Raw genomic sequence first — 26,188 nt, forward strand, 5'->3', positions numbered from 1 at the left:
TTCTCTCCATGTGACTCTCCTTAGGCACACTCTACGTCATTGATCCCTTTCCTCTTTGGCTCCATAATCTCCTTGATCAGAAAATTTGGGACACTACTGAGTTACGTGACGTTATAGTACAAGTTCTCATATGTCCTGAGTCTTAATTGACCTTGGAAGGCTAGGGCCAAAATGTTGGCTTTCTTTCCGGCCCTCCTTTTTCTCTAATTTTGGTCTGCAAACTTAGGTTGTTAACCATCTAGAAGACAAGCTTATTGTTACTACCATACAACCTAGGCTGTTAAGCTTAACCTCATTATCTGTCTGACATTCTTGCTTTTTTATTTTTTATAGAATACAAAACAGTAATATAAAAAGAAAAACAGCATTAGAAATGTTACAAAATTTCACTAAACAAAGTAATAGGAATTTAACAATGGTTGCTCTATTGCATGATGTTATTTTCAGATTAGTTGTTTAGGTTATCAGATATAAACGTGCAAAATTGGTTTAACACAAAGCAACAACAAAAAGTTAAAATTATAAGAAATTAAAAGGAAAAAAAATTAAAAAAATAAAGCATTAACTGCTCCTTTCAAAAGACCAGTGGATGGGCTGGGGAGATAGCTCAATAGAATAAGTGCTTCCCTGGCAAGCGCAAGGGTCTGAGTTCAATCCCTGGTTCCCCCACTCCAAAAAAAAAAGGAAAGACCAGTGGAAATCAGCAGTACAATCATCTAAATTATCCTGCATATATACGTAAATATGTCTTTTTTCCTTCTTTCTTTTGTCCTTTTCTCATCTCCGTTTTTCCTTCCCACTGAACAAATTCTTTCCCTTTATTTTTTAATTTTAATTTTTTTGGCGGAACCAGAGATTGAACTCAGCCCTTGCACTTGCCAGGGAAGTGCTTATTCCACTGAGCCATCACCACCGGTCCCTTAATTTTTATTTTTTAAGATTGTTTTGTGTTGTGGTACTAAGGATTGAACTCAGGACCTTGAACTTGCCAGGCAGGTGCTTATGCCACTGAGCTATGTCCCTGGTCATAGTAGCCATTGTACCTTTCAGACTACATTTACATTTTTAGGTTATATTTTTTTGTAGCTTCTGCCAACATGTGAAAGTATGTGTAGGGGCATGCTTCCCTAATTGGCATTTATTTGGTATTTGTATGTAGTTGTATAAATTAGGTTTGCTGAGAATCTTAATCCTAATCTTGCTGGTAATTACAGTATATACTTTGAGAAGATCTAGTGGTCTTAGTTAAATTGCTGGGATTTATTGAATGTCAAATCCTTGTAACTAAATGTTTCCTCTTCTACTAATAATTGAATTCTTACTTCCATGAGGATACAGTATTCCTGGAGGCAATGGTTTATTTGTTTATGTATTTATTTGTTTAGTTTTTCTGGGTTAATGGAGTAATGACGTGTAGAACCCTTAGATACTGTCTGTTCAGCTTACTTCTGAATAGAAAGAGAAACAGCATAGATATTTTTCTTACTGTGATGACTGCTGGTTGTCCGTATTGTTCTTTGTATATTGGCTGCCTCACACTGAAAAGACTGTGCCTGCTACTGAGGGAAGGTGAGAATCATATCTTGTTGGTTTTCATTCTTTTTTGGGGAGCTGGGTTCTTTACTCTCCCTTTATATATATTTACCTAATGAATTGTGTCCAGAGCATGGAAAAAATAGCTCCATTGTGAGTTCTTCTTGTTTTTTAAATAAAAAAAGAATCAATGCATAAATTGAAATGGACTTTAACTCATCGCACATTCACATATAGGGTTTTGCTATGAGTGAGCGTTTTGGGAGATCTTGAGATCCTGACAAAATAATAAAAGCTAGTTTCTCTGCTTTTATAGGGTTTTTCAAAAATAAAAATTTACATTTCCTTAAGTGGCTTTCTCTTGTTTTTCTACCAAAGAAGACAAATTCACAATATGGGGGAAAAAAGCCAGCATCTTTTTTAAGCAAAATAGTTTCTCTATGCCAGATAGTGCAGCAGATTAAAGCTCCTGCTTAGGCAGATGCAGGGACTGGCGGCTCGATGCCCCAGCATGCTGTGTTGGCCCTGCCCCCGAGGTGCACCGAGACAGTGACTGAGGCTGAGCGTGGTGGCACAGACCTGTAATCCCAGTGCTTGGGAGGCTGAAAACAGGAGGATCACTACGAGTCGGATCTGTGTAGTGAGAGCCTGCAGACCCTGCACTAAGTACATATGAGGCCAAGGAGCTAGCTCAGTGAAATAAGTGCTTGCCTGGCAAGCGCAAGGTCCTGAGTTCGATCCCTGGTACCACCAAAAAATAAAATAACAAAACAAAACACCCAGTTTCTTTAGGTTTTTGCTGGTGACTGTGGGATAAGTAGAGTGCGGGCAGCCTGGGTTCCCTCTTTTGTTACCGTCAGGGCCCATATTAGATGTGACCACATTGTGGCAGGAGCACTGTGGGGGAAGTGGGGTGCATCAGGGGATAAGGTGGGTGCTAGGGATATAGGCACCTTTTCTGGAAATGTTAATGTTGTTTACGGCACAAAGCACTGATAGTAGTGGGAATTCAACTTAGACTGGGCGATGGACAGGTTGTGTTGCTGTCTGGTTAAATTGCTTGGCTGAAGCATGCGTCTTTGCTGGGCTGAGTTGCTTGAACTTGAGTTATGCCTCTGCCTGCAACTAGCTTAATTTTGCAGCTCAGACACTAGGTGAGAGAGTTATTGTATCAGAGCACAGCTTTCCCTCTCCTGGAAAACTGACTTCAGTTATTCTCAGAACAGAGTGACAGTGGCCTCCTGCATACAGGAAAGCTGTCCCACTATGAACAAATTACAAGGTTGGTACCTGGCTGTGTCTGGGTGTGTGCTTGCTGTTCGTCAGCAGTGTCCTTTAATTACTGGTTTGATTTCAGACTCCTGCTTTGAACTTGCTGTGGGAGAAGTGTTGCAGTGATAACGTTGTGGTTCGCACAGCCTGCTGTGAGGGCCTGGTGGCGCTTGTTGCTGAGGACCATGCAGAGTTCAGCTATGTTCTCCATGGGGCACTCAACCTGATCCCATCGGCCAGGTACTCTTTCCTTCGTATTTGATCTGCTGACAATTTAGCTTTTTGTTTTAAAGTGATTTTTTTTTTTTTTTTTTTTTTTTTTTTTTCAGGGAAGGGTCTACAGGATGTTCAGGGTCTCACTACTAGAATGGACTCTTAGTGATGTGCCTGTTTACAGCCTCCCAAGTGCTGGGATTACAGGTGCATGCTACCACACCCAGTCTCAGCTGCTGGGGCCGCCACAACAGGCCTAGGGATTGAACCCCAGGCCCCTGAACCTGCTTACAGGCGCTTTAATCCACTGGGCTATTTGGCCAGCTCCCACAATTTAGCTTTCTACAAAACAAATTCACTAATTCCTTGTTAAGATTCAGCATTTAATTACTAGCCTAAAGAATGGTCCTATAAGCCCTCATGTTGCCTGCTTTAAATCACTTGGGCTTCTTGGCTTCTGCCTCTTTTCCCAGCTCCACAGTTTACCCCGCTTCTTCACAGGAGGACTTGTTCTTACAGTGTTTTCACTCACCACCCCGTAGTATCAGCGAGCTGAATACCTAAGCTTGTTTTCTGCCTTCAGTGGCAAGGGAGAATAGCTGTAACTATCAGTCTGCGGAAGCTGTCTTTCTGGGCTTGGGAATCTGTTAGGTTCTATAATTTCTAGCTTTTCAACCGTTTCTTGTAAGTTGTATTCTGTCCCCTCAGGACGTCTCTTTGTGTGTCCCTGGAACCTTTTCATATTGCTTAGTAAGGAGTCCAAACTTATGAGTATTTAGTCTTGAGTGGCATGTGAATCCTCAAATTAGCCGTTTGCCTGTTCAAGCTATTTCCTGCCCTGAGCCCTCTGCTCGCATGCAGATGACTCTTTGCTCTTCCTTAGCCTTTCACATGCCTGCATCTGCTTCCAGGTGCCCACCTTGTCCTCCTGCCGGGACTGTAGGTGTCCTGGTATCCTATCAGATGTCCCTTTCTTGCCCAACACTTCCCTCTTCTCAGCGGAGCTAAATTTTTTTAACCATACTCTTTCATGCTTAGTAGACGGCCAGATATTTCTCAATAAGAGAGGATTGGATCATGGCTAAAAACTTAATTATTTTCTCTTTCTAAACACACACACAGAGAATACTTTTAGAAGGATCCTATTAGTGACCATTAAAGTGTTTTGTGTGTGTGTGTTCAGTTTTTTTTTTTTTTTTTTTTTTGAGACAAAGTCTTACCATAGTTCAAGCTGGTCTTGAACTAGCTAAGTAGCCCAGGTGGGGCTCAAACTCATGCGATCTTCCTGCCTCAGCCCCCTGAGTGCTGGGATTACAAGTTTGTGCCACCACACTGAGCCTAAATAATGTATTTCTTGAATAGGCAATACATTCATATTGGGTATGTGAGGCACACTGTCCTTTCTCATCCCTTTTTTTTTCCATGAGGTAAAACTATTATTAGGTTTGTCTTTTTAAAGGCATTCTATGTATATATAACTGAAAATTTGTAAGTATGAATATTTTCCTGTTTAAAAAAGAGATAGTAATATTCTATACATAGTATTCTTTATTTTGTATTTTTCATTGAAAAACTATGTCTTGAGCTCATTTCATAAAATATATAAAGAGCTTTTAAATTTTTTCTAACTGTATAATATTCCACCATATGTATGCATGGGCTATAATTTGTGGATTATCTATTGATTCCAGTCTTTTGCAAGAATAGACAAGTATTTCAAAGAATAATCTTATCTATAAAGATGATTATTGGTTTTCAGTATTCTTTGGAAATATGGCCAAGATATGGGAAAAAAATTCTTGAATTTTACAGTAAGTAAATATAGGAATTTTCACAATGAAAGGATACCTTTTTTTTTTTAGCTTTCTTATCTGAGAAAGTTCATGTAGTCTTAACCACTAGCCACAGGAAGACTTAGGGTAGATCTAAAGCTATCCAGTTTAATATTTTGTTTATTTTGAGGGGGATGGGGCCTCACTGCATTGGCCAGGCTGGTCTCTAACTCCTGGGCTTGGGGCATCTTTGTAGCTCAGCCTACTTAGTATGAGAACAAAAGGTAGGTGCCATCGTGCCTGGCTTTCAATTTAATTGTGAATTGGTTTGATCATAAAATGTATTACAGGGCTGGTGAGATGGCTCAGTGGTCTAAAGCACCTACTTAGAACAAGCTTAGCAAAGCATAGGAACCATGGTTCAATCCCCCAGCACCACATGCCAGCCAGCCCTGCCCCCTGGTGGGCTGAGCTGGACACACACACACACACACACACACACAAATAAATAAATAAAATTAAAAAAAAATGTATTACATAGTGCTATTTTCTGTATTGTTTCTATTAGAGGGAACGTCAGAAAATAACATTTTAGCTTTATTTCAGGTAGCAGAACTTGGAGGTGTTTAGCAATTACAAAGCATAAACTTTGTATTTATGTATTTTTATAAAAGCAAAAATAATCCAGTTTACGAAATGCAAGCTAATTAAAAATAGGTGCCCCTCAACAACCGTTTGCTCCAGACACTACTTAGGGAGTCTTCTCAGGCAGAACCACCCTTATGATTGGGATCTAAAAGCAGGAATGACTTTGGCTGAGTCACTTCGAGTTTTCAGTTTCTACTATTTAAATTTCTACTTGTCTGTGGATATACGTTTTTAAAACGTACAGAATCTAGAGACCCGGAGGAACTGGGCTGCATCATGATTGTTTTTTTTTTTTTTTTGATTTAGAAAAATAAGCCTAAAATCTTATTTCCTCATCTTGCTTATCTTCTAATCTAACATTCCTCTGGAGCTGAGAAGGAGCTGGGAGTGGGGACAGAAAAAGCCAACAGTGAGTAGAAGCATCTGTAGAACAGATAGAAGATCTGGCTTGTGGGTTTCTCAGCATTTAAGTAGAAACCTTTAAAGAAAAACAAAAGTGGGCCAAGAAGTTTGCTTCCAGCTGTGGAACCTGCTCCCAGGCCCTTGGAACCCATGTGGGAGTCCCCCCGCCCATCCGGAACCCAGCCCACAGTGTGCGAGACACTGGTTAGCCCGCGCTTTATTGTATAGTCTGACTCTGAAAAAGACTTGATGTCGGCATTGCTCTGGTCATCTGAACTTCAGGGAGTGGCTGGGAAATGTCTGGCTCTGCTTGAGGGACTGCTCTTTTCAGAGAAACGGTTGATGTCCTCATGTGCTCTCGGTTCAAAGCCCAGGCAACATGAAACAACTGTAAGCTGGTTTTTATAGCTTCTGTAAACAAAGAAATGGATTTAAGGCCTCTAAAATATTCTTTTAATCAGTAAGAAATTTGAAAAGCAATTTTTTTTCCACTGGGGAGGGTAAAGGAAAGGAGTTCACAGAGGATCTGCAGAAAGGAAATCATTATCACCGGTTGAATGTAAATTTTGAAATTGAACCAAAACTGTAATTAAAGTCAATGATGTACCTTTGTAGTATATATTTTTCTTGTCCTTTGAGGAATTGTTTGTTTTAAAGTTAGATTGTTTTTGATTTTGTTTTTATACTGAATGTATCTTGAGATAAAGAATCCTAGAGAAGGAGTTTCCTATCTTTTCTTTTCCTTAGATTTTTCCTCCCATGACTATCCAGAAGGCTCATGCAGCTGTTGTTACAGTTGCTTAGTAACAGGCCTATGAATAAAATCTTACTCTCCTGTGGAACCAGGTATTCAGTTTCCCATACTGAAGTGTCGTGGCAGCCTGTAATTTTAGCTCACTTCTTCCACCCTGCTTCTTTTAAAAATGTGATTGGTAGGAAGGTTATAAATGAGGCTAGCCCTTATTTGTGTGCCTTTTGTACTTCCACAGAGAGAAGGGATATGTCTTTTTTGTACTTTGGGAGTACTAAGAGTGCTGGATATTGAAGTATATTTTCTGAGACTCCTAAAGTCTGCTTTTTAATGAAATTTTGCAGGGGATATTAAGAGTTACTGTAATGGGTCCTGATGAAGGTGTTGGGTCATCATGATTGAGTCTTTATGCCTGGGCTGGTATGGGCCCAACTGCTAGAAATAGTTCTGAGAACTATTGGAGGACTTAGGATAATTTACCAAGAAATCTCTCATCTCTCAGGGACTTCTCCTTTGTTGATGACCCTGTTCCTTGGGGAAGTTGGTTACTTTGTTATGTAGGAAATGGGTATCAACCAGAAAGACATACTGTTCACATCTTGTATTGTTGGAGCTTTTGTGTACTATTTAGCTTCTTTCCTTTATTTGGCAGGAAAAGAGCTAGGGAAGCATGCCTTTACTTAGGAAGACAGCATGCTTTAATCTGTAGCTAGAGTATCAGACTATTATCTCATGAATTTGAGATGGCTTAAGGGTTTATGTATACATTGGTATCATTACTCATTTAAGTCTAATGAGACAGTGTCAGAATTGCCAGGGCATGCCTGTTTTCTCATGCTGTCTCTGAAATATTTCTTTTAAGCCTATTAGATCTAACTGTTCTCTTCTGTTTCCTCAGTACTTTTTCTCTCTCGGATTCCTCTCAACTTGAAGCTCAAAAACAAAGTGACTGCAGCCACTTTCTCATCTAGGACATTCTGCCCTATTTTTCAAAGTTTAGTGATTTAACTGAAGGCTTTGTTTGCCACAAAATCTTCCATTTTTAGAGTTTCATGCTAAGATGTTTCTAGGTGATTTAAGAACAGTGGCTAATGAACACATGTTACTTTTATAGTGGAAAAGTGCTTCAGAAGAAATCTGGCTGTTTTCTGGTACTTAGAAGACAAATGAAGAATTTTCTATGCAGAATTTTCTCAAGCAAAAGCTCAATAATGTCTCTTTGATTGTTTTTAAAAAGGCATTTTTTGGTCAATGATTTAAGCATGAGTTCCCAGAAATATTTTTTAATTTTTTTCCTCTTTTCCTGTCTCTTTGTCTCTGCTTTCTCATAATTTTATAGTGAATTTAGACATGATTCGATCATTAATGTTTATCAGACTTTGTTAGCTTATGACTTACTGTGTTTCAGGCGGGAAAGCATCTTTTTTCAGGAATCTTAAATCCTTTCTAGTTAAAGAGACCTGGCCACACCTAGGTCATCTGTTTCGGGATACCCAGGAATCAATCTCTCTGGTGTCCCTTTTTGGGGTATCATGTCAGTTTTTTAAAATCAAGCCCTTTTTATTTTATTCTATCCCAGACCAAATAAGAATACTTCTTGTCCCCCCATTTGATATATTTTGAAAGCAAAGAATTAAACTTTCTTTGTAGTCTTTCCCGAAGGAGACTAAGCTTACATGAGTCATATTTAGTGTTGTAATCAAACAGAAGATACCTGGTACGTGTTATTCATATGCCTAACAGTGATCATACCATAATCTGCCTAGTGAAAATCACTTTACTTGAGTGGTTTTAATTAGTATAATTTGTACTGTCTGACTAAAAAACTTTTTTCTCTGGTTGCTTTCTCTCCATTTTCTATGTATCATTGTTAACCTGCACCCCCTTTCAAAATAGGGTCTGAGTCTTGGCTCTTCTGCCCAGTGAAAGCTGAGGTCCCTTTGTGTTTTGTCCTTTGCTACTGTGACTGTGGCTCAGTCTAGCATGCTCTTTACTCTCAAAGAATTCTTTTTGGTCTGGCTCAGAATGCCTTCAGGGCATGTTTGGCTGGCTGGAGTTGTGGGGATCGAACCACAGCAGCCTGAGGCTGACTGCTTTGTTGAAGCAGCCACTTAAACAACTGAGCTAAGGGGCAGGCCCCTCTCAAAGAGTTCTTAAATAAATTCAGTTTTCCTTGGCACCTGCCTAAGGAAGGACTTCTTCTAGCTGATCTTTATTGAACAGCTTCTGGCAGTGGATTCCAGAACATATTAGGCCCCACTGAGTTGCTGGTTACAGAAAATCAGTAAACTAGTTTAAGTATCAAAGCATGATTTCCCCTCTCCTCACCTCCCCTCCCCTTCCACTGAGCATGAGCTAATCTAGAGATCTTTATTCTATCAGCAAAGACTCTGTCTCCTTCCTTCCTTCCTTCCTTCCTTCCTTCCTTCCTTCCTTCCTTCCGGACAGGGTCTGCAGGGTGTTCAGGGTCTCACTGTGTAGATTGGATTTGTAGTGATCCTCCTGTTTACAGCCTCACAAGTGCTGCGATTGCAGGTGCACCACTGCGCCCAGTCTCAGTCTCCCTGGCTCAGCGTGCCCCGGGGCGTGGCAGGGCTCAAACTCCCTGCCTGCTCTGCCTAAGCAGGTGCTTTAGTCTGCTGAGCTATTTGTCTGGCCTTCTTCTCTGCCTTTAAGGCTGTTTTTGGATCTACTCATTATAGTTTAGAGGGGTGACATAGTTTCAGAACTTGTTATTAATTTTCATGTATAACAAATTGTTAAGATACGGGGGTTGGGTGGGGGATGTTCCGATTCCTGGGCCTGCCATGCCCCACCCCAAGGGCGTACTGAGATGGAGATTGCGACTGGGTGTGGTGGTGCATGCCTGTAGAGGTCCTGAACACCCTGTAGACCCTTCCCTAAAATACAGGACCCCCCCCCCAAAAAAAAAAAAGGAGGGAAAGAATATAGCATCTTTCAGAAGGTACTTCTTACAGCTCCTCTTATATTAAGTATAGTAGACATCCAATATTTCTAAATTTCCCTTAGGAGTTATATGCAGTGTGGTGGATTTAGCTGTGTGGTTGATTGTCTTCAATACAGCAGTTAAATTTTTGTATACATTTGAGTTTTTCTTCTTACTCTATCAAAAGTCTTAAATTGGGTTTAATGTTACAAGTACATAGATTGAGGTGTATTAAGTGAAAAAACCAAAACTCCAACTAAAAAAACAAAGCAACAACATAAAACCTGCTTTCTTTGAACAAGGTTGTTCATTGCTTGGTAATATAAATGCACTATCTTACTTTTAATTCTAGTATTTACAATCTCATTAGTTAAATGTGTGATGTCTGAAATGAATGGCCTCTTATGATCACAACCAGTAATATTATTGGTTTTCGTTTATTTAATAGAAAACTGATCAATTTCAATATTAAAAAGTTTGGCTACTCTAATTTCAAATGGACATGTGTAAAATCATGTAATTATAGAACTAGAAATGTACCTTCCGAGTTTCCTTCTGGAGATTAGCAAAGGCAGAACTTTGACTATATCTATGTATATTGAACTATTTTTTTTTCTTTATGTTCTTTCTTTTTTTGGCAGAACTAGGGATTGAATTTAGGACCTCGTGCTTGCCAGGCAAGTGCCATCTCCCTGGCCCCTTTATCAAACTATTAATTAAACCTATCACCTCCTATATTCCTGTATTAGGTGCAGTAATGTCATGGTGAGTAAATCAGATTTAGTTGCTGCATTTGTGGTGTTTTTGGCTTAAAGGGAGAGATTGCCATGGTTTTGTAGTTCTACATAGTTAACTATATTCACATATACTACACCTATGAAACTATTTTCAGACAAAGTTTGTTGTGGAGGGAGTGCCTCTGTTGGGGGGTTCAGTCATGGCTATTGAAGAAATGCCTTCCTGAGCAAATTATCACTTAGGATGAAATTAAGGGACGAACAGAAGTTATCCTGGCGAAGAAGACCAAATCCCTGCTGTTATTTCTCAAATTAAATAATGTGATTTGTATCTGTGCTAAATTGTGGCTAAACATAGTTCCTAAATAAAAGATATTATGGTTGTTCATTTAAGTGGGTAGCTACTAAGAAAGCTGAAAGAATGCTCAGTGTAAGGGAGAGAAGTTGGAGATGAGGCTTGAGATGAGATCAGACATTGCAAACTCAGGTGTTCCAGTGGCTTGGGTCTTTGTCTTGGTGTAGAGGGCATCTATTGTAGAGTCTACTCTAGCAGGTATCAGTGGTTCTAAAAAGGCCATTCTGGAAGATGAAGACAACTGAAAGGTTAGATATAGGGAGATTAGTGTAGGTGGCTGTTGTGTAGTTCATGTGAGAGATGAGAGATCCTTCTCCTAGAGATGGAGGAAATAAATTTATGAATTATGCAGATTTGTTGGTGAAGCATTTAGTGTGAGTATCCCTTGTCTTGTGAAAGGTGACACCTTGATTTCTCTACAAGTAGCTAAGGAATGTTAGAAGACCAGGTATATGGGGAGAGTACAAGTTGAATTTTGGATGTGTTGCATATGAAGCGTGATCAGATGCTGAAGTGGGAATAGCTTGTGGCATAAAGATATGCCATTTTAGTTAATTATATTCCCTGAACATATATTATGAATAAGTTAGGCATAATATCTGTCCACTTTCTTTTTGCCCTGATTGTCTTTTTTAAGATTTGTTAATTAACTGTTCTGTATACCTGTGTACCTCAAACTCCCTTTCCTGAACATGTTTCTCAGAAGTCTGCTTTCTCAGACTAATAACATGATTTGTGTCTGTGCTAAATTGTGGCTAAACATTGTTCCTAAATAAAAGACATTGTGGTTGTTCATTTAAATCTTTGCTTATATTATCCACCCAGGAGATAAGATTTAATCTTCTATTTATATTCAGGGAATCTCTTCTTAGTTGAGATTATAAATATTGTTTTCCTTTTTTTTGAGATAATGGGGGTAGACCTAGGAGCTTGTGCACGTTAGGCAAATGCTCTGTGACTGAGTTACACCACAACTTTTTTTTTTTTTTTTTAGCTTGAGTGTCTGGTTTATTTCACTCAACATTACATTTTCCAAGAGCGTTCATTTTCCTACAGATGTCCCAAATCTCTCATTTTATTTATTTATTTATTTACTTACTGAAACAGATACAATTTGTTGGAATATATAATAGATTAAAATTTTGAGAAATATGCATAGTTAAGAGACTTTGGGCTGGCCTGATAGCTCAGTGGACTAAAGCTCCTGCTTAGGCAGAGTGCAGCAGCCGGAGTCTGATCCCTGGGTTGTGCAAGCCTGTAATCCCAGCACTTGGGAGGCTGAAAACAGAATCACTATGAGTCCAGTCTACATAGTGAGACCCTGTAGATCCTGTCCTAAACACAGAAAAAAACCTTTTAAAATAACAAAATTATAATTACATAACAAATAACATTAATGATCAATAAATAGGACTGTATCAATTTTAAAAGCTTCTGCATAGCAAGAAAAACAATCTGTAGAATAAATAGAGAATAGAATGAAGAAAAATTCAGCTATTCCTTTAAGGGTAGATTATTATTTCAAATATACAAAGAACTCAAAAAATTTAGACTCCTCAAAAGTAAAAGTTCCAGTCAAAAAGATGAGCAACTGAAATGAATAGACATCATCAGGGAAAGGACAGGTGTCTGGTAAACACATTAACAGTCTTCAGTATCTTTTTTTTTTTTCATAATTTTATTGAGAAAGAAATAGCAGTGAGATAGTTTCAAACCAAATTGGTAGGACAGTTTCAGTAATTAACACATTGCATACATTTTTCCTAATGGTTAATTGCTGTACAAGATGCGGACATGATATCCTGTTTACAAACACTATTAGAACAAATCCCTCTATTCATTAAGAGAATGTATCTTTATCCATAAGAGAAACACAAATGAAATCAATCCTAAAGTTCTAAAATTTCATCTTACACTAAAAGGAACAGTTATCATTAAAAAATCAAATAATATCTAATGCTGGTGAGGCAACAGGGGAAAAGGGAACCTCTTTATTTTTAAATTTTTTTTTTACTTTTTTGGCGGAACTGGGGATTGAACTCAGGCCCTTGCACTTTCCAGGGAAGTGCTTTATTCCACTGAGCCATCCCCCCAGCCCCTAAACCTCTATATTGTAGTTGGAAATATAAATTAACTACTGTAAAAATCAATATGAAGATTCATCAAAATAAAATAAATATTCTATTTGACTCAGCAGTCTTCTTTTGTAGGCATATTTCCATAAGAGTTAAAGACATCCCAGGGTCAGGGAGATAGCTCAGTGGATCAGTGGAATAAGCACTTCCCTGGCAAGCGCAAGGGCCTGAGTTCAATCCCCAGTTCCGCAAAGTAAATTAAAAAAAAAAAAAAAGAGTTAAAAAAAGACATCCCACAAATTCCGATAAATTATGCTTGAATTTTTGTTGAATTGTAGATACTGTTTAATGTCATTTGTAACCCATTGGTTGCTGAGGAGGAAGTTATTTAATTTCCATGTGTTTATGGGGCTTTTGTGGTTTCTTTAGTCATTTATTTCATTGCACTGTGGTCAGATAATATGCATGGGATAATTTCTGTTTTCTTACATATACTTAAACATTACCTATGGACTAGTATGTGATCTGTTTTAGAAAATGACCCATGTGCAGCTGAAAAGAATGTGTATTCATGTATGGTTGGGTAGAACACTCTGTATATGTCCACTAAGTCCATTTGTTCAAAGGTCTGGTTCAGTTCTGCTACCTCTTTGCTAATTTTTTGTCTGCTTCACCTGGCTTTTTCGGTAAGGGAGTGTTAAGGTCTCCTGTTAAGACTGTGGTATGGGTTATTAGGTTTTTCATGTCCATTAGGATTTGTCTTAAATAGTTGGGTGCTCCCATGTTTGGTGTGTACATATTTATGAATGTTGCCTCTTCCTCTTGCATTTTTCCCCTAACCAGTATGTAGTGGCCTTCTTTATTTTGCTTGATCATTTTTGGTTTGAAATTCAAATTGTCTGTGAACGTGATTGCTGCCTCTGCTTTTTTCTGAGGTCCTGGGGCATGTAGTATTGTTTTCCATCCTTTGACTTTCAGCCTATGAATTTCTTTATGAGTTAAGTGTGTTTCTTGTATACAGCATATTGTTGGATTGTGTTTCCTAATCTACTCTGCCGGTCTGTTTCTTTTAGTTGGTGAATTGAGTCCATTTACATTGATGGTTATAATTGAGATGTATTGACTTATGTTTGATATGTTATTATCTTGCTGTTGGTTACCTATTGTTCTCATGTGTTTAATTGTTGACCCTAGTTGGTGGGTTCTTTCTGTTCTCATTTGTGGAGTTGTGGTCATTTTGATGCAACTGTTGTGTTGATACCTGTTAGTTTTATATGTTCTTTGCATCACCTTGCAGCTGTTGTATTGTTACTTCCTGGTTCCTTACTATTTTTAAGAAGTCTTTCTTTTTTGTTCACTAGCTGCAGTGCTATCTTCAAGATCTTCAGTTTTGTTCAAGCTGTTTTGCCTGCTTTCAGTGGAATCCTTAGTGTCCTGCGTGTCTGTTTGAATGTTTCATGTATTCTAGTTCTTTCCTGTATTGTTCAATGTTGCCATCATTTTCTTATTCCTCTCTATTTTTTTCTTTTTATGGTGTCTTCTTTAGATATGTTGGGTAATTCTTTCATCATTGTTGTCTTTCTCCCCCTACCCCCCGAGATTCTGACTTCCTCTATAGCCTGATAAAGTTGTTTCTTTACTTCAGTTGCTATCATTTCAGAAATTTCAGGTGTGTGACTTCTAAGTTATTTTATGATCTTGTCTCTTGGACTTGTTTTGGGTATGCTGGAGGTCTAAGATTGTCTTTTTTTTTTTTTTTGGCAGAACTGGGGATTGAACTCAGGCCCTTATGCTTGTCAGGGAAGTGCTTATTCCACTGAGCCATCTCCCCGGCCTTTTGAGACTGTCTTTTGCTCCTTCTTTTTGACATTTTTCAACTTCCCAGTGTTTATCCTGACTCTGCAGTGATGGTTGGGAGAGGCAGAGTGTGGGTGAGCAAGGCTTCCATAAGAGTGGCAGGTTGGGCTAGGCTCACCAGAGCTCTAGCTTCGTTGGGTTTAGTGTGGTTTCCACCTCTGTGAGTGGTGGTCACGGTGCAGCTTAAGAAGGATCTGATGATGGTGAGGGCAGGGCGAAGCTCTGCAAGGCTCTCTTTAGTGGTGGTTGGGTGCAAGCTTAGGCTCACCAAGGCTACTGCAGGTCCCTGCTGCTGTCCTCTGGGCACCTGGTTTCTATGACAGGCGGCAATAGGCAGCTGCAGCTCAGCTGAGTTCCAGCAAGGGTGGGAAGGGCAGGGCAGGGCAGGGCCTCTTTTTTTTAATATGTAGGTCTTTAATCCATTTTGATTTATTTAGCCTCTCATGCATTATCTTTTTTTGGGACAGGGTCTCATTGTATAGTTCAGGATGGCTGAGAACTCACTGTGAGGCCCAGGGTGGCCTGAAACTTGTTCAGATCCTCCTGCTTCATTCTTCCAAGTTCTGGGCTTACAGTTGTGTGCTGTCAGGCCTGGTTTTTGTCATGGGTTGCGTTTTAACTGGAGAACTTCTTTAAAATGTCTGAACGTATTTCTTTTGTCCTTGTATCTTACTCATTTTCTTTTTCTTTCTTTTTTTTTTTAAGATTCATTCATTTATTTATTTGGGCCAGGGTCTTGCTATGCAGGTCAGACTCATAGTGATCCTCTTGTCTCAGCCTCTCCAGCACTGGAATTACTGGTGCTGGGTTTACCCAGACCCAGCATGGTGTGAGGGATCTGTGAGGCATGTGGTACTGGGAATTGAACCTGGGCCTTTGTGCTTGCCGGCCAGGCACTTAGACCACCGAGCTAGCTCCCTGGCCCTTACTCTCATTTTTTAAGGGAGTTCAGATTTGCTGAGCTTTACAAATGTTTTCATCCTATCTTTGCATTGCTTTGTTCAGCTTTGCAGATGAGGATTCTGATACCAGCTTGGGTAGTCCCAGCTACCTGCGGAGGCTGGGACTGCAGTGGGACAATTGCTGAGCCCAGGAGTTGGAGACCAGCTTCAGCAATGCAAGGAAACAATGTCTCAAAAACACACTGATCAAATTAAAGATGATGTCAGTTTGATTTTTTTTAAAATAGAATTTTGTCATAAAATTTGAGAATTAATAGGATTTTCTTTATGTTTCGATTTGAGAAATAGCATCAACTGTTTATTTCAGAAATCTTTGGTTAGCAGTTGGTAGCTTTTTTAGCGTTAAGTCCACTGAAAATGTTTTCCTTCTTTGATTTTTGTTTCTTTCATGATCATTTTTAATTCACAATTTTGACTTTTGGCATTACTCAGACTACTAGAATCTTTTTCTGTGAATGTACAGAATTCATTGAACACTTTGAATTTTGGAAGAGATTTCAGGTGCAGCATACCAAAGGGTTACAAACAAGAAAAGTGGATTTTATGAGATCAGATGGAGAAGAGTAGGGTTTTTTTTTTTTAACTAGGTGGCTTGAAATTAGTTTTAGGTAGATTCCAGGTTTTCCCTCTCATTAATTATGATAATTTGGCTTACACAGCCTCATTCCCCCCCCCCCCAGCCTCATCTTTAAACAGAAAACCTAGTCTTTCTGGTATCATTGTAAGTATATTATTGTAACTTTAAAAACAATTAGCTAATTAGCTACTTTATTAAAATTCTCTTATTTATCCTTCAATACAAGAGGTTGGCATATTTAATGTTTAGATTGTATAGATGTTAGGTGGCCCGAGATTCTGGTAAAGGTGGAGTTTAAATAAAAACTAATCTACCCACTTGAAATAATAAGCCCTAATTTAATAAATAAAAATTAGAGTTCATTTATCAGTCTCAGTCATTCTCTGAACCCCTTGGAATTAAATACGAATGTGATGTTTTTGCTTTTCTCTCCTATTCTACTGTTTTCAAAAAGGGGTGGAGACTCAAATTATTTAGGAAACGTAGAACTGTTATCTATCCTCTCTAAAACTATAGACCAAGGACAAAACTTAGGTAAAGAACACTAATATAGTTTTGTTTTGTTTTTTTTTTCACCAGGGATTGAACTCAGGCCCTTGAGCTTGCCAGGCAAATGCTTATCTATGGAGCCATCTCTCAGGCCCCCAATATAGTTTTATAAGCAAAAAAATTTATTTAGTGAATCTGTATTTCTTGGAAGAAATTCAGCCAAAAATTCAGTGAACAATGATCATTTAAAATGTATATCAAGGGCTGGCCAGATAGCTCAGCCAACCAATGTATTGTATTGAAGGATAACTAGGATAATTTTAATAAAGTAGCTAATTATTTTTAAAGTTACAATAATATACTTAAAATGATACCAGAAAGACTAGGTTTTCTGTTTAAAGTTGAGGCTGTGTAAGCCAAATTATCAGAATTAATGAAAGGGAAAACCTGGAATCCATCTAAAACTAATTTCAAACCTGCAGGCTCAGGAACCCAGAGTTTGACCCCTGTGTGCTGTGCGGGCCCCGCCCCTGGGGTGCACTGAGATGGCTGCTGAGACTGAGCGTGGCAGCATGTGCCTGTAGCCACAGCGCTTGGGAGGCTGAAAACAGGAGGATCGCTACGACTGCAATCTGTGTAGTGAGACCCTGTACTAAATAAAATAAAAAGAAAATGTATATCATTTCATCTAACATTTGGCGCAGGTAGTGTGACCTTGTGAGTTTACTAGGTGAGGCCTGGACGTCCTTGTTTTAAATTTTGTTTGTATGTTTGTTTATTTGTTTGTTTGTTTATTTGATACAGAGTCTTACCACCATACCCAGGTTCCCAGGAACACGGGTTGGCGCAGCACGGGTGTACCAGGGATCCAACTCAGGTCTTCGCACTTGCGAGGCAGGAGCTTAGACCACTGAGCTGTCTCCCCAGCACTGAGGCCTGGACTTTCTCTAGCTGCATATACCTAGAGTCATTTTAGCTAATGTTAGAATAGCTAAATAGAGCTGATCTCCTGTTGCATACACATTGACACTCAGAGGGCAAGAAGGCTTCTGAAGTGGTGACCTTTTCACCAGGCAAACCAAACAGACCCCTGTGACATTGTAGGTTTCAGTCAAACTGGATTCACATAATGATGAGGATTTCTCTGCTCCATGCAGCCACGAGTCTGTATTTTCACCATCTCATATCACGTGTGGGCAGAAGACTGGGTCTTAGCCACAGGCGCTTGTATTATCCTGAGGATCTGGCTTTCAATAGGCAAGACTGCAACCCCGAAAGCAAGTGGGTTAGCTTAATGAAATGTATTTGGGTGAGTCAGATCCCCCTGAGGCTTTGAGGAAACTCTGTAAGCTCCGCTTTCAGTGATAAAGTCAGGCTTTTAGACCTAGGAGCAGGCTTTTTGTAAATTTGTGATAGGACAGTGATGATTTCCATGTTGATAAATCTCTAGGCCTTTGAAAAGGAAACAGAAGAGTTATGAAGAACATGATATACTGGAAGTATCATTTTTAAAAATTTTAATTAAAAAATCATTTATTTTTTTTTTTATTTGGTATGGAATCTCACTATGCAGCTTGGACTCCTACTGATCCTCCTGCCTCAGCCTCCCTAGTGCTAGGATTACAGGTGTGTACCAACATGCCCGTTTCGGTGGTTGGCTTAGTGTGCCCTGGTTCGGGAGCTGGCATGGCATGTGATACTGGGGATTGGAGCTGGGTCCCCGTGCTTGCCAGGCAGGTGCTCAGACCACTGAGCTATCTGCCCAGGAAGTATCATTCTTTGTAGTCCAGGATCTTCTTCTTTTTTAAAATTTATTTATTTTATTTATTTATTTATTTGTGTGTGTGTATGTGTGTGTGACCCCCTCAGCCCGCCTGGGGGCGGGGCTGGCTGGCATGTGGTGCTGGGGGATTGAACCGCGGTCCCTGTGCTTTGCTAAGCTTGTTCTAAGTAGGTGCTTTAGACCACTGAGCCATCTCACCAGCCCCTGTAGTCCAGGATCTTCTACAGAAAGGTTTACTCTCAGAGTGAATGAGTGTGAAGAATGTCAAACAAGGAACTTACTTTAAGGGTGTGGATGTTGAGCTATCTTCTTCCTAAGTGTTGGAGTAAGAGGAGTCTAGAAACTTAAGCGTTTCAATGGAGAAAGTTCGGAGAATCTCCTGAGTCCCAAGGGAAGAAAGAAGGCAACCTTTCTGTTACCGTAACAAGGAGGTTCTCAAGGAGCGCCGTAAGGTAGACCTTTGTAAGACAATTACAGTCCAGGCTACTTCCTAAAACTTTCTTTTTAAATTCATGTTGCATTGTGGTGAAATTAACTGGCTTATTTGTTGAGGAGAATAAAGTACCATGCGTGTAGTACCAATGTAGAGGATCTGAACAAAGCTAACATTGTACATCTATCAGAGAACACAAACAGGAAAGAAGTTTGTTTTTTTTTTTACTGGGAATCAAACTTACAATCTTATGCTTGCCAGGCAGGCACTGTGCCACTGAGCTATATTCTTGGCCCCTAGGAGAGATAATTTTTGTGGGAAAGTTTTCTTTTCTTTCTTTCTTTTTTTTTACACACTTAATTCATTTTATTTTTCTTGTGTAAAAACCCTTTATGTTGTAGCTACTGTTAGAGCTTGAGTCCTCTGGACAGAGACTCTGGTGTGGGTTTTAACAAGATGGTCGGTGAATTCCTGACAGGGACACTTGGTGAACACAGTCTCTTTCTAGAGGTCAGGGGTCAGAGAGCTGTAGGTCTTGGAGATGGCATCAAAAGTGGCTTAGCAAAGTTGCCCAAAGTAGCAGTGCAGCCCCTAGCAGAGGTGGAGCAGTCATCAGTACCAGCCATCAGCAGCAGCTTCTTGGGCACAGGGGCTGAGACAAGGCCAGTGCCTCTGGGGGCAGGGATCAGATGCACCAGCAGAGAGCCACAGTGGCTCGTCACCTTGCAAGGAACAGTGTGGGGCTTGCCAATCTTGTTTCCCCAGTAGCCTCTCCTCATGGGGACAATGGAGAGCTTGGCCAGGATAATGGCCCCATGAATGGCAGTGGCTACTTCCTTGGAACACTTTACACCCAGGCCAACATGACCATTGTCGTCCCCAATGGCAACAAGTACCTTGAACCTGGTCCGCTGGCCAGCATGAGTTTGCTTCTACATAGGCATTATCTTTAGAACTTCATCCTGGAGGGATATGCCCAGGAAAAAGTCAGTAATCTCGGACTCCTTGATGGGTAAGGAAAAAAGGTGAATTTCCTCCAGGGACTTGATCTTCATGTCTTTGACCAGCCGGCCCAGCTTGGTGATAGGAATCCACTCTTTGTCCTTGGCCTTAACATTGTGAGCCCCACGGCCTCACCCCGGCCCCGGCCTTGGCCTCTGCCATGCCCGTGACCTCAAAGGCCACTGCCTAAGCCTCCGTGGAGGCTGCCGCGGCCTCCCATGCCTCCGGCCCCTCCTGCTGTACCACGTCATCTGCCATTTGTCATTGCCCAGAAAAAGAATGGGAAAGTTTTCATGTGGAACTGAGCCCTCTGTTCATGAGACTGGTCACATGGGAGAGAAACCATGTACATGTACTGCCTGTCACAAAAGACTCATCTGTGTGTCTGCATTGCATGGCCATAGGAGGATCTGAGGACCTTTATGAAACAGAAAACAAGCTGTTGTAAAAATTGGAAAGTGTTTTAATTGGAAGAGAAATCTCAGTACTTCTTTAGAGAGTCCACTTAGGAAGTAAACCATGTACAAAGCCAAAACGGTGCTGTGCAGTGGAAATACAGCATAAGCCAGAAATGAGTCTCATGTAATGCAAAATTTTCTAGGAGTTGTATTAAGACAGAAAAAGGAACAGGTGGTGTTAATTTTAATACATTTTATATAGTCCAATATATCAAAAAATTTTTTTCAAAATATTTTAACATGTAATCAACCTGAAAAATTATACATGACATTTCATGTTCTTTTTTGTTTCAAATTTTTTTAGTTCAAATGTATTTGTGTTTAGAGCACATTTCACTTTGGACCAGCCAGGCTGCCAGTGCTTAGTGTCCACACATGGAAAACAGTAGCCACAGTGCAGGCCTAGTGTAGGCAACCCTTTTCCTGCCTTAAACAGTACACTCTGGACAGTAAGACCTTGTATCAGAAAACAAAAACATAAAATAAAGCAAACAAAAAATTAAAAAGTACACTGGTAACATCTTATTTTTATAATGCCTCAAATAATATCTAATGAAATCTGGGCCCTGTCCTGACTTTTAATAGTGATTTATAAGCTGTTCTAATCTAAATAGTAAATGAGGGGCTGGTGAGATGGCTCAGTGGTCTAAAGCACCTACTTAGAACAAGCTTAGCAAAGCACAGGGACCACAGTTCAATTCCCCAGCACCACATGCCAGCCTGCCCTGCCCCCTGGTGGGCTTAGCTGGCCACACACACACACACACACACACACACACATAAATAAAATTAAAAAAAATAGTAAATGATAATGATCTAATAATATATGTTACGTACTTGGGAGATGCTTACTTATAGTAGATGCCAAACATAATTAAGAAATATTACTCTTTTTTTGGGACCAAGGATCAAACTCAGGACCTTGTGCTTGTCAGGCAGGTACTATGCCATTGAGCTGTCTCCCTGGCTCAGTACTTACTTTTTAATTTAACAAGTCATCTTTTATTTCTAATATTTTTCTACTTCCCAGGATTATTCTTATTTTAAAAGGGCATGCTATTTTTCTTTTTGGAATATTACATTTTTACCTCTATAGAAAATAAAACATGTAAAGTGTTCCTCTCTGTCTACTAATTCTCCTTTAATGTGGATTATTTGCTATGCTTGGTCCCCTAGCCTAGCTTTTTGAGAGGTTAGTCTATTTCATAAGTCTTGTTATTTTTCATAGTCTGCTAATGTTTAAGTATTTGATCATTTCATTGTGGGTGACTGGTGTGGTCAGTGCTTGAAATTATGGGGCTGTTCTTTTCTGATTGATTTTTCCTCCCAAGAGTGTATGGAGTTTTAATTGATAGTTAAGTGGTTTTATTCTGTGGCACTTTTTCCTCCTTTAAATGTTTTTGGTGGGCTTTTTCTGGGCTGTAGAATGAACTGGCTGCCTGTTGGTGGCTACTGTTCAAAGTGGGTGGCAAGTGTTGAATTATATAGAAATGGTAGGATTGGGCTGGAGATGTAGCTTAGTGTTAAAGCACCCAGCAACACACACACACACACACACACACACACAAAAGAATAAATACTTGATTAGCATATTCATTTTATATCTGTATTATTTAACATGTCATTCTATTTTTTTCTAGGAATACACAGGGTTTGATAAAAGTCATTATGAAATTATTACAGATGCAAGCTCTAAAGGAAGGACAAGATGGGGAAAAGAACATTCAGAATATATATACTATTAGGTAAGTCTTCTGTCTTTGTAAAAAAAAAAAAATTGAAATTTCTTTTGCTACCAGGAAAAAAATTGAACTACTAAGGCATGATATGCAACATGATAATCCATTAGGAATTAGTTATTTAGCTAGCCCAGGCCCAGTGAGTGTGTAGGAGAGCTTCCGGCTACCCTGTGCCGGTGGGACCTACTGGTCCTAGCCCAGGCGCAGCGCGGGTGACACCCTCTTCCACCCCCTTGGAATGCCACCCACTACTCTGCAGCACCTCCCCCACCCCGTCCGCGGAATAGGAATTTCTGCTGCATTCCGGGAACCCCCAGATCCAGTCCTAGCCCAGGCCCGATGAGTATGTGGGAAAGCTTCCAGCTACCCTGCACCGGCGGGACCTACCGGTCCCAGCGCAGGTGCAGCGTGCGTGAGACCCTCTTTCACCCCCTTGTGAGGCCCTCCACCACTACATAGTACCTCCCCACTCCGTCAACTGAGTAGGAATTTCTGTTGCGTTCAGGGAACCCCCAGATCCATTCCTAGCCCAGGCCCAGTGAGTGTGTGGGAGAGCTGGCTCTCTCCCCTACACCAACTTGTCCCCTCCAGACTCAGCTCAAGCCTGCCATACAAGCTTGGGGTGAAACCCTGCAGCTGCAATCTCTGAAGAGAGGATGTGGGACAGAACCACCCAGCTAGTCCAGGAGCTGAACATCTTGCCAGAGGGGCACAACAGGTTCACCCCCAAGGGCGGCAGAAGGAAGGAGCTGAGCATAGCAGCCCGACCCAATCCAGGCACAACTGGATAAATGCAAACTTTGTAGATCTGCACCTGAACTTCAGTAGGTTCTAAGGTTATAACTGAACCAAAGATCTACAATAAAGGTCAGAAGACAGTGCTACACAAAATGACAATGAGAAGGAACAAACTGCAATTTCAGAACCCAAGCCCACCCATAACAAGTGCAGAGGACACTAACACAGAAGAAATTGGGAATCACACAGCTGAAATCAATGAATCAACGGCTTCTGAAATAAAGAAACAGCTGCAGAAAGGTATAGAGGAACTCAGATTGGAAGTGAAAAAAGAAATCCCTGAATTAATAACATCTGCAGTAAAGAATCAAATGCAGAAATATATGGAGGAAACCCAATGCCCACCTAGAACAAGTGCAGAGAACACTAGCTCAGCTCAGATGTATGAATTAATAGCATCGATAGTAAATAAGCAACAGCAGAAAATCATAGAGGAACTCGGAGCAGAATTCTTTTCTACTAGCTCAGCTCAAATGTATAAATTAATAGCATCGACAGTAAATAAGCAACAGCAAAAACTTATAGAGGAACTCAGAGTGGAATTATTTTCTGAAAAAAAAAATTCTCAGAACTCATAGCATCTGAAGTAAAGAATCAACTACAGAAACATAGGGAGGAAACCCAATGTGAAAAAAACACTGCAGTGAAAGAATTTATAACTGCTTCTAAAGAAGACATTGATAAAAAAAATAGAGATTAGAAAAATGATGGATTCCTTGAATGAACAATATAGGAAAGAAATAGATCTCATGAAGCAGAGTCGAAGAGATATAGAGGAATTTAAAATCTCAATCACAAGCTTGCAAAACCGTTTAAGTGAAAGTGAAGACAGTTTCAGATCTTGAAGATGCTGATGCAGCTAGTGAAAAGGTAAGAAAAGATCTCTTAAAAACAACTTGGTTGCTGGAAAAAATAATCCATCACCTGCAAGATGATGCAAAGATGAACAATGTGAGACTAATAGGCATCAATGAGAAAAGAAGGAGTTAATACAAATGACTTTAAAATATATGTGCAGAAGTAATAGCAGAAAACTTCCCAAATATGAGGAAACAATCTGACATTCAGGTAACCGAAGCATACAGAACACCAAGTAACCTCAACCCAATGAAAAACACACTGAGACACATAATAGTCAAGATCCCAGAAATTCAGCACAAGAATAATCTACTATAAGCCACTAGAGAAAAGAAGCAGATCACATTCAAAGGAAAACCCATCAGAAATACGGCCGAGTTCTCTACACAAACCATGAAGGCAAGAAGAGCATTGAGCAGAGTAGTTCAAGTCCTCTATGAAAACAAATTCGAGCCCAGATTACTATGCCCTGCAAAACTCTCTTTCAAGTTTGATGGAGAAGTGAAACACTTTCATGACAAAGAACAGCTAAAGAATTTCATGATGACAAAGCCAACCCTGCACAGGCTGCTGAAAGATGTTCTAGAGAGGGACCAAAATGATCAGAACTCCACGAATGAGATCAGAAGCAACCAACTAAATAGGGCAAGCAATTAAACACAGGAGAAAAGGAGTAAACGACAACAGGTATATAACATGTCAATCGTAAGTCAATACATCTCAATTCTAACCATCAGTGTAAATGGACTCAATTCACCAATTAAGAGAAATAGACTGGCACAGTGGATTAGGAAACAAAATCCAACAATAGGCTGTATACAAGAAACACATTTAACTCATAAAGACATTCATAGGCTGAAAGTCAAAGGATAGAACACAATACTACATGCCCCAGCACCTCAGAAAAAAGCAGGGGTAGCAATCCTATTCTCAGACAGTCTCAACTTCAAACCAACAATGATCAAGCGAAATAAAGAGACCCACTATATACTGGTTAGGGGAAAAATTCAAGAGGAAGAGGTAACACTCATAAATATGTATGCACCAAACACGGGAGCACCCAACTATATAAAGCAAAAAGATAGGCCAACCAGGCAAAAACTTAGCAAAGAAATTACAGAACTGAACCAGAGCTTGAAACAAATGGACTTGGTGGACATACACAGAGTGTTCCACCCAAACACAGGTGAATACACATTTTTCTCAGCTGCACATGGGTCATTTTCTAAAATAGACCACATACTTGTCCATAGGTCATGCTTAAGTATTTGTAAGAAAACAGAAATTATCCCATGCACATTATCTAACCACAGTGAAATGAAAGTAGAAATAAATGAGAAAAGAAACCAGAAAAAAACCCTCAGTACATAGAAATTAAACAACACTCTTCTCAGCAACCAATTGGTCACAGATATAATTGTAGAAGAAATTCAACAATATCTACAATGAAAATTCAAGCACAACTTATCGTAATTAATGGGATACGATGAAAGCAGTTCTTAGAGGGAAATTCATATCTGTGAACTCACACATTAGGAAAACAGAACGGGAACAAATAAACACACTAATGCTGCACCTTCAACAACTAGAAAAGGAAGAGCAAACCAAACCCAGAGACCAAAGATGGGAAGAAATCATAAAGATTAGAGAAGAAATTAATTCAATTGACATAAAAAAACAATTCAAAGTATTAAAAAACAAAAAGCTGGCTCTTTGAAAGATTAAATAAAAATCGATAAGCCCCTAGCTAACCTCATCAAACAGAGGAAAGAAAAAATTCAAATACAAGCAGTAAGGAATGAATAGGGTATATTTATGACAGACCCAATGGAAATTCAGAAGATTATCAATAGCTATTTTTAGAATCTTTACTCTCACAGAATAGAAGACAGAGAAGGAATGGACAGATTCCTAGAAATGTACAAATTACTACAACTGAATTGACAAGATATAACCACTCTCAATAGCCCAATAACAGCCAATGAAATATGAGATGTAATAAAAACCTACCAACAAAGAAAAGTCCAGGTCCGAATGGATTAACAGCTGAATTCTACAAGAAATTCACAGAAGATGTAGGCCCTATGCTCCTCAAACACTTCAATGAAATTGTAAAGGAAGCAGTCCTCCCAAAATCATTTCTGGATGCACATATTATACTGATAGCAAAACCAGGGAAAGATGCAACTAAAAAAGAGAACTACAGGCCTGTCTCCCTCATGAACATAGATGCCAAAATCCTCAATAAAATCCTAGGAAATAGAATACAGCAAATCATCAAGAAGATCATATACCATGACCCGGTAGGATTCATCCCAGGGATGCAAGGATGGTTCAGTATTCGAAAACCTATAAATGTAATACACTATATCCATAAGGCAAAAACCAAAAACCACATGATCATCTCCATTGATGCAGAAAAGGTTTTTGACAAAGTCCAGCACTCATTCATGTTCAAAGTCCTACAGAAAATTGGAATAGATGGCCTCTACTTCAATCTGGTAATAGCCATTTATGAAAACTCAGT

The 26,188-nt window shown here is 39.6% G+C and overlaps 1 protein-coding gene across 6 annotated transcripts in view; it reads left to right on the plus strand.

Moving 5' to 3' along the window:
• Positions 1–26,188, plus strand: part of Focad (focadhesin) — a 379,256-nt gene that overhangs the window by 31,696 nt on the left and 321,372 nt on the right. For 5 of the 6 annotated variants that reach the window (XM_004631729.2, XM_023715838.1, XM_023715836.1 and 2 more), the window contains 2 exons: positions 2,891–3,045; positions 21,907–22,011. In XM_004631729.2, coding sequence (XP_004631786.1) covers positions 2,891–3,045; positions 21,907–22,011 — 260 coding nt within the window. The remainder of the gene's footprint in view (positions 1–2,890; positions 3,046–21,906; positions 22,012–26,188) is intronic. The other variant, XM_023715837.1, reaches the window with a different exon arrangement.

This window comes from Octodon degus, unplaced genomic scaffold, assembly GCF_000260255.1.
Source record: "Octodon degus isolate 3935 unplaced genomic scaffold, OctDeg1.0 scaffold00044, whole genome shotgun sequence".
Lineage (NCBI taxonomy): Eukaryota > Metazoa > Chordata > Mammalia > Rodentia > Octodontidae > Octodon > Octodon degus.